The sequence below is a fragment of the Sylvia atricapilla genome, chromosome 3 (genome assembly GCF_009819655.1).
Source record: "Sylvia atricapilla isolate bSylAtr1 chromosome 3, bSylAtr1.pri, whole genome shotgun sequence".
Lineage (NCBI taxonomy): Eukaryota > Metazoa > Chordata > Aves > Passeriformes > Sylviidae > Sylvia > Sylvia atricapilla.
The window spans coordinates 70,441,884-70,452,727 of record NC_089142.1 but is presented as its reverse complement, the minus strand read 5'-3'; the positions used below and the strand labels follow the sequence as shown (position 1 = coordinate 70,452,727).

The window sequence follows — 10,844 nt, the reverse complement described above, 5'->3', positions numbered from 1 at the left end:
TCCAAAGGGGCCCCAAAGCCGCACAAGGAAGGAGAGGGGAAGCTGCGGCGGAGGCACAAACCCTCAGCCCGGTCTGCAGCCCCCGAGGGACAAAGGGGGGGTCACGGCCGCCACCGCCTCGTCCCCCGGCTCCGCGCCACCGCACCGACCCCTCCGCCCGCCGCGCCCCGCGCCACGTGACGGCGGGCGGCCAATGGGCGGGCGCGGGCGGGCGGGCGCGAGGCACCGGCGCTGCCCTCCCCGCCTTTCCCGCGCGCGCCTGCGCTCTCGCTGCCGGAGCCCCGCGGCGGCGGCGGCGGTGACCGGGCCGGGCGGCCCCGCCCCTGCCCGCGCCCCGCCCTCCCCTCCCGCGGCTCCCGCTCGGCGGCGGCGGCGGCAGGTGAGGATGCGGTCGGACGGGCGCTCCCGCGTCGGCGGCGCTGCTGCTGCTGGTGGCCGCCGAGGCTGAAGTCGCTGCCATGGCTCTGCCGGGCGCCGCGGCGGCGGCGGCCGCCGGTGGCAGCGGGGGTCCGTGCCCGCTCTGGACGGCGCTGTACGACTACGAGGCGAGCGGCGAGGACGAGCTGAGCCTGCGGCGAGGGGACGTGGTGGAGGTGCTGTCGCAGGACGCGGCGGTGTCCGGCGACGACGGGTGGTGGGCGGGGAAGATCCGCCACCGCCTCGGCATCTTCCCGGCCAACTACGTGACCCGCCAGCCCCGCGGCGGAGCCGCGGCGGGGGGCGGCGGGCGAGGGGACCCCGCGGGGAGCCTGACGGAGATCGACTTCCAGCACCTGGAGCTGCAGGAGATCATCGGCGTGGGGGGCTTCGGGAAGGTGTACCGGGCCACCTGGCGCGGCCGCGAGGTGGCCGTGAAGGCGGCGCGGCAGGACCCCGACGAGGACATCACGGCCACGGCGGAGAGCGTGCGGCAGGAGGCCAAGCTCTTCTCCATGCTGCGGCACCCCAACATCATCGCCCTGCACGGGGTCTGCCTGCGGGAGCCCAACCTCTGCCTCGTCATGGAGTTCGCCCGCGGCGGATCCCTCAACAGGGCCCTGGCCGCCTCTCCCGGGGCCGGGGCCGCCCGCGGGGGCCGCCGCATCCCCCCGCACATCCTGGTGAACTGGGCGGTGCAGATCGCCCGCGGCATGCTCTACCTGCACGACGAGGCCATCGTCCCCATCCTGCACCGGGACCTCAAGTCCAGCAACAGTGAGTCCCGGGCGGGGCGGGAGGGGGGAGGTGACGAGGGACTTCGGACCGCGACGGCGAGAGGATGTCCCCGCCTTAGGCCGCGGGGCCCGGGGCCATCCCGGCGGGCGGCGCTGGCCGCGGCCGGGCCTGGACGGGCTCCGTCCGGGAGCCCTGCTCCACCGGGGGGTGCGTGTCGCAACTCGGGCACACGGTGCCAGGAGCTTGGGCAAGCGGCAGGTTGGTTTGCCGGGCTGTGAGCTGGCTACGAACTCGTGGAAAGTTCGGGAGGAGCTTGGGGTACCTTCAGCGCACGCATAGAAGTCCTGCCCCCTCTGAGGGGAGCTCACTTAAAGAGGGATGAAATCCTGCGCGCAACCACAATTGCAAATCTACAGGGCTGTATTTACTGTGATGCGTTGTGTGGTTTTTAAAACTTACCCAAGGAACCAAGCGCCTTGTGAAGAAAAGATTTAATAAGGGTATCACTTCTGGTTCACTGCTGAACATCACATGTGTTTCTGGTTTTCACTGCATGTATTTAACATTACCAAAATTTACCCGCTTAGCCAACGTTGAGGTGGAAAAGACAAGTACCTTAAAACCAGTAGAAACTGTTGTTCAGATGCCAGATTTGCTTTCATCCCTTGGCATGGACAAATGCACCTGCAAGAATGAGGGAGTTGCTCAATTCGTGCTTAATGGCTCCTTGGTCCATCTGACAATACAGAAGCATCTAAGATTTTGGCCGGTATGCATTTGGAAGTCTGGCTTAGTGTTTATGGCTTGCCATTGTGTTTAGAAATGATGACCTGGAAGTGGAAACCTGCGTGTTTCCATAAATATCTGAAGCTATCTCAACTCTTTCCTTTTTGTTCTGAATATTCCAAAAGTGCAGCAATGTGTTAGTCTTTTTTTTTTTTTCTTTTTTTTTTTTTTTTTTTTTTTTCCCAGTTAGGAGTCCTTAAGTAGTCCAGTAGAAATAAAAAAGCTTCATTCAAGTTTGAAGCACTTTGTCTAAGAGGCTATGTGTCTTGCAGGTCACCATGCATGGGCTGTTAAGACAAGGCTCAGTCATGGGACTGACTGTTCTCAGAATACTTTCACTATTTGTTTGATAAAGAAAGAACCTAGCTCAGCTGTGTTTATGGTTCTGTTTGTAGCACAGGCAGTGAACTCTCGGACCTTTAGCGTCATGGCCAACACCTTAATTTCTAGCAAGTGGTCTGTAGGCAGCTTGTGCCTGTTTCGTTTGCTACTGTGTTTGGAATGAGCTGCTGCACTTTGAGTTTTTAGTGGCTCTCCTTAGACTGAGGGGGCTGCTGCCTGCTAGCAGCATGTTAAGTGACAGTGACAGAGTTTTTGTCTGAAAAAATTCATAACCCTGTGGTTTAGTGTAGCACTGGGAGCTGCATTGGGTACTGCTGAGAACTGATTACCATTATAATCTTTTTGTATAGGGGCAATGGCAGAGCATTTCAAAAATATGATAATGGTTATAACCTCAGCCTATGTGCGTATTCACTGCTTCCATTTCTAACTCCTGTTGCAGATTCACTTAGCTTGAGCCAGTTGTATCTTCCACCTGTCTTTCTTGACCTTAGCAATACTTCAAAGCAGAAGTAGATACTACTAAAGCAGATACTTCATACAAACTTCTTAGTTTGAAGAAGTATCGAATATGCTAAATAGAATTATGTCTCTTGATCATCCACCTGAATGATAGTGTTAGAAGACAATGGTGCATTGGTGGTACCATATACCATTCAACAGCATGAATTTAAAATGACTGGAAATCATGGCAGTGTCCCCTGTTCTGGTAACTCATCCATTCATGGAAGATTTCCCTTCATTCTTTTTCTGTAGTCTTTTGCAGTCTTGCACAGTGGGAGTGGAATGCTGCCAGGGTTCACTGAGCCACTTGCTTGGGCTGTACGTGGGCAGTAACAGTTCTGCAGTGGCTGCAGCTCCAGACAGGGGTCTGGCAGCCCCCATTCCTCACCTGCTCGTTGCTGCTTTCCAAGCACTGCTTGCTGGTCATTCAGTGCTCTGCCTTAAGCAGCTCTAGTTTTGTGCTAGCTTAGTTATTTTTGTTAAGAGGGGTGTTTTTCCCTCCTCAGACAATAAATGAGAAAAATGACTGCTCTTAATACAGTGTGGTAAAGAATGCTTCTCAAACTATTTCCTTAGCAAGTAGGCAGGAACTAATTTTTCCTGCCAGGGAAAGGGAGCCCCTTCTTCCAGTGTATTTGATCCAGAAAAGGTATGTGTCTGGGCTTGTGGTTGACAGGCAATAGCAAGCATCTCAAAGGCAAGCACATTACTTCTTTCTGTGCAATTTTATGGAGTTGGGAATCTCTATAGCATATCTAGTGTGGTTTCACTGATGCCAAATTGACAGGGCTGGAGAGAAAGTGCCACAAACAGAAGAGCCATGAGAGCAGCCAGCTTTTATTAACAGCAGTGACTATCTAGGTTTGAATGTTCTTGTTCCATTTGGCTCCTATTGGGAGGTGGGAAAAGGTTTGGGTTTCTGCCAGAGTAAGGGAAATTAATAAATAAACAAAAGTTTTCTATATTGGAAAGAAAAACTAACAAACTTGGTTTTGAGGGCCGAACAAGGAAGTAAAGTGTTACTCATGCATTTTATTAACAGCAGAGAGGGTTTCTTCAGTTCTGGAGTCCTTGTAAAATAAATGTAAATTGACAGGTTTGTCAGAAGCAGACAAAACAAAGGTGTGAAGAGCACTTTTAGCTTTAGATATGTTTGATCAAATGAAACATAGTAACCATGGTCTCTAATGTTGACTTATGATTCTTGGGTGCTTTGTAAAACCTTATGTGGTTGAAGTGGGGAGAAAGCTTTGTCTTCCACTGACAAAGATCATAGCCTGTTTTGAGGATAACTTTTCATAAGCAGTTCTTACATTCCTCAATATACTTTATATATTAAGGACATAATTTAAAATTAAAGATTAAGAGGTGAACTTTTCCTAATCTAAAATCTGAATAAAAATCTTGAAAGAAAATTTGATTTTTTTTCAAGCCATCATTGTTAGTGAAGGAATTCTGAATTAACTTTTACACTGTATTACACTGTATTACAATTGTCTTTGGTAGTTTTGAGGGAGAAGAGAAATGGCTTTTAGGTAGATTTGTAGCTTCATTTGAAAGTAAAGTTCCAAGGTGCTTTTACTGAAAAGGAGATATCTTAAAAATTGTGAAAATACTTGAATATTCCAAACTGTGTCTTCTGGGTAGGAACTTAATCTTGATTAAGCATGCCAGCTGATTATGAAAAAAAATTAGGTTTTACTGGAAATAAAACCCAGGAATTCATCCACAAGACTAGACACCAATAGTTATGTGTGTCTTTTTACTGCATCTCAGCTGTTTTTCTGACTCTTTGGAAGGGCAACTGTTTTGCTCTGAGGGAATCAAATTTCTTGCTTCTGAGCAAGGACACCCCATTAATTACAAGACCTGTGGTTGTGTTAGGGTTTAGCACAGCCTTCCCTCATTGTTCTGTCCTGAAGAAAGCTAGTAGTATGTTCAGCTAGAGTATGCCATATTTTCACTTTCTGAAGTGTAGAGAAGACAGAGGTTTGTGATTCTGGGGTTGATTTCAGACTGCACTGCTTCTCCCTTTATAAAACATGCACTTTATCTCTAATGCAGCAGCCTTGTGTACTTCTAGGAAGCATTGCAACAAGTTCAGAATATCTTGTTTATGGCATAGACCTGTCCAGGAATATAAAGTTGATTTTGTGGAGATTAAGTGTACTAACACAGTACTGATAAGTTACAGAGTACTCTGTGCTCAGTTGTCATAGATGGATATGCCAGAAGGGTTTGGTTTGCTGTGGCTTTCACCAGCTTCTCCAACAATCCAGGGTCCTTTGCAGCCCTCAGCTCTGTGAAGGGCATTGAGTTGCTTCCTGAAATTGTCGAGGTCAGCTTGAGTTTCAAGGATTGTTGAGTGCTAATAAGAGCTACTTAGAATCTGAAGGAATCAAACGAGAGGACAACCCACTGTAATGTCATGTTCTTTAAACTAGTATAATGAGAAGCAGTTAGAGAATAGAAAAAATTTGATTTTAAAACCTTAAAAGGAAGTGTGATGTGTTTTGATGGAACTATTTAATCAATTGCTTTTGATGAGGCAAGGGGTCCTGGAGTTTGAGAAAAGCAAAACCAGATTATCTCTGGTTCATTGCTTTTACACATTATTTGCCACAGAATTGCTCAAGTTATGCTATTAAACACCTTTAAGATGAGGTGGAGATGTTTTCCAGGATTGATCAAAACTACTTTCTCTCAAATTTCTCCATATAGCAACTTTAGGCTAGCTGTTCGGAGAGAGGAAGTTCTCTCTACTGAACAGAGAGAAACTAGAGTTTCTTCTAGTTTAGAAAATAGAGTTAAGTCTATCTGCCATTTTCTGATCTGATTTTATGTATTCTGAAATCACTAGGGTACGTAATTTGTCTCTTAACTGCTTTGAAGAGGTTGACTTGTTCACCTCACTAGTACACCTGTTATTAAATGTTTGAAATTCAGAATCTTGTACAGTTACCAAGAGACTTGAAAATTACACTGTATTACAATTGTCTTTGGTAGTTTTGAGAGAAGAGAAATGGCTTTTAGGTAGATTTGAAGCTTCAGTGTAGCTTCCTTTGAAAGTAAAGTTCCAAGATACCCACTAATGGCAGTGAAACTTGGTTTTTTTTCTGTCAGTAGCACTATGCCAATTACTGCTCACCTATTGTGGTATAACAAAACTAAAAAAACTTGCGCGTTCTATGGGTACGTATTCTGCATCTCCATCTCCTCCTCTTGGCACTCCCAGTTTTTGTGGAGCTTCCATGTCTCCAGTGTCCCTGGAAGGCTCAGCCTGGCTGTCCCAAGGTGCCTATCTCCAGTGCTGGGTGACCTCCTGTAACGTGCTGCACATGTTGTAATTGGTTTGACTCTGCTTGTACTGCCTGGTTGGCTGCTGAGCTCCTGGTGGCTGGTGTCTCTGAGGTCTGGAGGGAAGTGGATGCTTTTCCTGGCAGAACTAACTGAAGTTCCTCTGCCTTAAGGCAATTGACTCTCATAAAACCCATAGGAACCACATCTTTGAGAGTGTGGTATCACTTTGATAAATGTCAGTCAGGTAGAATAGTGGGCCAGAAGCTATTTAGCATTTTAAAATCTGTATGCTGTTGTTTTCCATGCTGTCTTCATATAGGAAGTCATAGTATTTAAATGCTTTACATTGTTCTTAATTACTTAAAACTGCATAAAGCTAGAAATTATGCCAGGTGTACCAGGTTCCTACCCCATCTCTGAGAGGCAGTAGCCCTGCCTTGTGCTTTGCTATAAAAATAATGCTGCTGCATGACAACATTGACAACTGATCATACATCTGAAGCATCTGGAAGTGTATAAGCAGGAAGGAGCACTGGTTTTTATAATCTTGTTGGCTAAGTATTCTTTAAAAATACCCATAGAAAACCAAAATCAAACCACCTTCATGCAAACATAGGTAGGATTACAAAATTTCATTAACTGGGGAGACAACACCTGTTTTAAAGGTTACGATCTACTTAAAGTTTCAATGCCATTGAATTCCAGTAAGTTTTTCTTTTGAATGTCCTTATGTCACATGAAAGAGTTCTGTGTTTCATAAAACATTCCTCCCAGTAATTTTTTCATTATTTCATGTGTGCTCAGACTATGTAGATAGGGATTTTATTTTTTGAGAGGCCCTGAAGGTTAGCTGGATTCTGGGAGCATCAAATGCTTAGCAGCCTTGAGCCTAAAGTATTGTCTTTTTTCCAGTACATCAAAGGCAATGCTGTGTGTTATGCCTCTTTAAATATTCACTTGATATATTTACTTGTTACATATAAATATGTTGTATGTTTTGTATTCAGAAAGATGCTGGAATTCAAGAGAGAACAATTTGGAGTAACTGATTGCTGTGATTGTCTCAATCCACCATAGAAATAATTAAAGTGTTAATAACTATAGTGCTAAATTGTTGTAGAGCGAATTTCCAGTTGAAGGATGTGTTTCAACATTTAAAAATACTATTCAGGAGCATTATGATTTTAATGCAATATCCGTCAAATGAAATTTAGTGAACTACTGCTCTGTAACGCAATATTTGTACAGTCTGAGCTTTCAGAGGAGGAATAATATCCAGCAGGTATTTTATTTGTAGGTGAAGACTTAACTGCAGTAGCCATTTATTTTACCTCAATTGCTGTCTTCTAAATTTGCTCCTGTTTGATGTTATTCTGCATCTCAAGTCTGGACATTAACAGGTGGGAAAAAATTGCTCATTAATTTAGAACAAAGGAACAGAGTCCCTCAACAAGACTGAAATATATTTACATGTAGTAAGTATGTAATGTAAATATGTTTTCAGCTTAATGCTGAAAACAAGACTCTAGGCTGAAACCCTCGCTTTATGTAATTTGATTAATTAAAACCCCATGAACTTTTAATACCCCTATTCATAACTCATTTTTAATAAAGACTTTAATTTTAGTGTTTTCCCAATTATGTTAATCTGAAAACTGTAGAGAGTTGTTTCTTTTTTGGTGTTGAGACTGCATCTCTAACAGGTAGGCTCATTAAGTCAAGAATAATATTACTTTGATCTTTCTCTGGATCTAACTTGGTTTTTCATGTTTTTCTTCTCTCTGTCATCATTTTGTCATTGTAAAACACCAAGTGATCTGGTTTACAGCTTTTGGAAGATTGGTTGTTTTTGTTTGGTTTTGTTGGTTTTTGTTGGCTTAGTTTTTTGCTGCTTTGTGTTATTCCTAGGAGGTTTCTGCAGGACTTTGATTTGCACCAGAGTTTCTGGTGACCTCTTCATGGAGAATGTGAGGATGTTGTGTTTGCTCACTGTTTTTGATGATAGACTTCTGTTTTGGAGTAGCATTATAAATTGAAGTGTAGGACTTTGGATAAGAGTGTTTTTAATATTTGTGTATTAAAGAAGACTTCAGGCATTATTTGGCTTATTAAAAAAAATAAAATTAAAGCTGGCACCCTAAGGATATGTTCATATACCTTTCTACCTCTGAAAATTATATTGAGTAAGCAACCCATTTCCACAGAGGTCAATGGAAAAACAGCCAGCTAAACACCTCCCATTAGCTGTTAAAATACTTGCACAATTTTGTTCATTCCTCTGAACAGTGAAAGATAAGTTTAGCTGCTGGCCGTAACACTTGTTAAATGAGGTATTGTACTTAAATAAACAGACTGCTAAGTGTGGTTGGAATTTAGACATTGGTAGTGTTATCCAAACATTAAAAGAAATTGAGTTATAACTGAGTTTCCAGTTACAGATTATTCCTCCATCCCCATCAGAACTGCAGGGACAGGGCATGTCTTTGGACCCTCTTAGCAAATATTTAAAGTTCCATGAAAGTGTTCTGCAACTTTCAAAGAATAGGAAAGTAGCACATCACTGGACTGTATTTGGATGTTGAATGCTGTCTTTGACCTTAGAAGAGAATGGCTTTTTGTTTGCAATATGTAAGTTTTCTTACCACTGAGTATGAACATTCTTCTAAATTTGCTTCAGTGTTTCAAGTTCTGAAACAGGCTGACCTTGTAGGATAAACATTTGCAAGGAGTGGTTGCAGTGTAGGGTAATTTCTGACCTTGAATTTTATTTCTGATTATTTGTTAAAATTTAAGGCATTGACATAGGTTTCAATGGCTTTCAGTAATAATGCTTCTAATGCACATACTTTTTTTTTTTTTTTTTTTTTTTTAACTTTGGGATTGTTTTATTTATTAGAAGCAAAATTAGGACATTGACATAAATATACATACAGATTAAATATAGATACAAACAGATAAAAACCAAATTACTTGTCTGTCTATATTCGCAGTACAAAAGTAACAACTGGTGTAATGTACATTCCTAGATTGACAGCTTTAAACTATATTTCATCATTTTTCATTGCTTGACCATATTACTAAGAATCTACCTCAGTCTAGTCACTGAAAATAAGTGGATGTTTGAATTTTAACCCGCTTACTTCATGTTAAATTCATGGATTAAATATGAAAAAATTACATATTTGTATAATGTTACCCCAGAAATATTCTTACTTCTTGGAGCTTCCTGCCAACTTTAACCTTTTTTTTTGTGTGTGGGGGGTCATAGATCAAGTTAAATCAGTCCTAGACATGCCAGTGTTGGCTACATAATCATTCTTTGTTCTCTTCATAGTGACGAAAATCTGTGTTTTGGCAGGTGTACTATTAACTCAGAGCTGATAAGTCAGCCTTCCCTCTCAAAAATGTAGGAGTAAATGCTTCATTGCTGTGGTTCATTGTGGGACAAGTTAACCCTTGAGAACTGGTTATATTTTAGTTCTAAATGTTTAGTCAGTTTTGTGATTTTCTTTTTTATTAGGATTAGATGCCACTGTTCTTCCTGAAGCTAATTGCTTTTATTTCCTCCTGTATTATGTAGAAAGGAAAAAATAATGTACTTATTAACCCATTGCTTAATGTTAGACTAATTATTGAGACAAACAGTTTTTCCTTTCATTTTCTCTTCTCAAGAGAAGGACAGCACTGTGAAGTTTGCAGGGTTCTTATTTCAGAATAAGTGTGTTCACTTTGCTATTGAAGATCAGAATTCTTGAAAATGCACAGTCCTAAGAGGGTACTGAAGAAACTGCAAGGATGGAATGCAGGAATCCTACCCCCACAGAATGTATTTTGATGGGATTTTTTTTCCTCCCAAGTTCTGTATTAAAAAAACCAACCCCCCCCCCCCCAAAAAAAAAAAAAAATTGGCTCAAAATTTCCTGTTTTTTCTCTGCTTTGTTTGTTAACAGGTTGTTTGGCAACTTTTTTTTTTTTGTTTGCTTAACCAGCAAGACTCTTTAAAATATTCTTTATAAAAGAAACTGAGAGAGTAAAAATTCTATATAAAGTGTAACCTATTAAGATTCCTCATAGAAATTATGTTAAAGAGGTTTCATGTTAATTGATGAGATTCTGAAGGAACTCCATGACTAAACCTGACTTAAGTACCTACAGCCAGAATTCGGAATCATAGCAGTTGGCGACTTCAAAGGCACCCAGGAGTTTTTTTCGTTTTCCGTTTATTTAATGGGTTCCTTTCAGTAGTAGATTTCATCAAAGGTGATTTTACAATCATCTTTACAATCAAGAAGTAGCAAAGCTGGATCCTATCTTCAAATCTCTGACTAAAGCTAGATGTAAAAGGGTTGACCTGTTTCTGAAATGTTGCTTGACTTCCCGCTTGTTGCAACAGGTGACGCGTGGCTTCCTTGGGCAGCTGTAGCTGCACCAGAGGCTTCCCCACCCACCTCCCGTAGCTTCTCCCCCCTTCTACCTGTTAGTAGAATCTACACATCTCAGTCTCTGCCTGTGTGGTCAGTAGACCAGGTTAAATCTTCAGAGAGATCCAGCAGGAAACTGCTTTAAGCTGTTTTATTTGCAGGCTTCATTTTCTGCTGAGCTGTCTGGCTGGTGGAGTCTCCCAAGACTACCCAGTTGCTAGATTCAGTCTGGGGGGAAAAAGCTGTAGAGGGTGAGGAGCTATAAATGAGGAGGAGGTTAAGGTTGGTGTTTCAGTGGCAGCAGACTCTACTGTCTTGGTTGTGATATCAGACTAC

General features: G+C 43.0%; 1 protein-coding gene across 2 annotated transcripts in view; it reads left to right on the top strand.

The window, feature by feature from the left end:
• Positions 1-384: 384 nt before the first annotated feature.
• Positions 385-10,844, top strand: part of MAP3K21 (mitogen-activated protein kinase kinase kinase 21) — a 41,334-nt gene continuing 30,874 nt past the window's right edge. For both annotated transcript variants that reach the window (XM_066315716.1, XM_066315715.1), the window contains exon 1: positions 385-1,194. In XM_066315716.1, the coding sequence (XP_066171813.1) occupies positions 459-1,194 (736 nt within the window). In that variant the 5' untranslated portion in view covers positions 385-458. The remainder of the gene's footprint in view (positions 1,195-10,844) is intronic.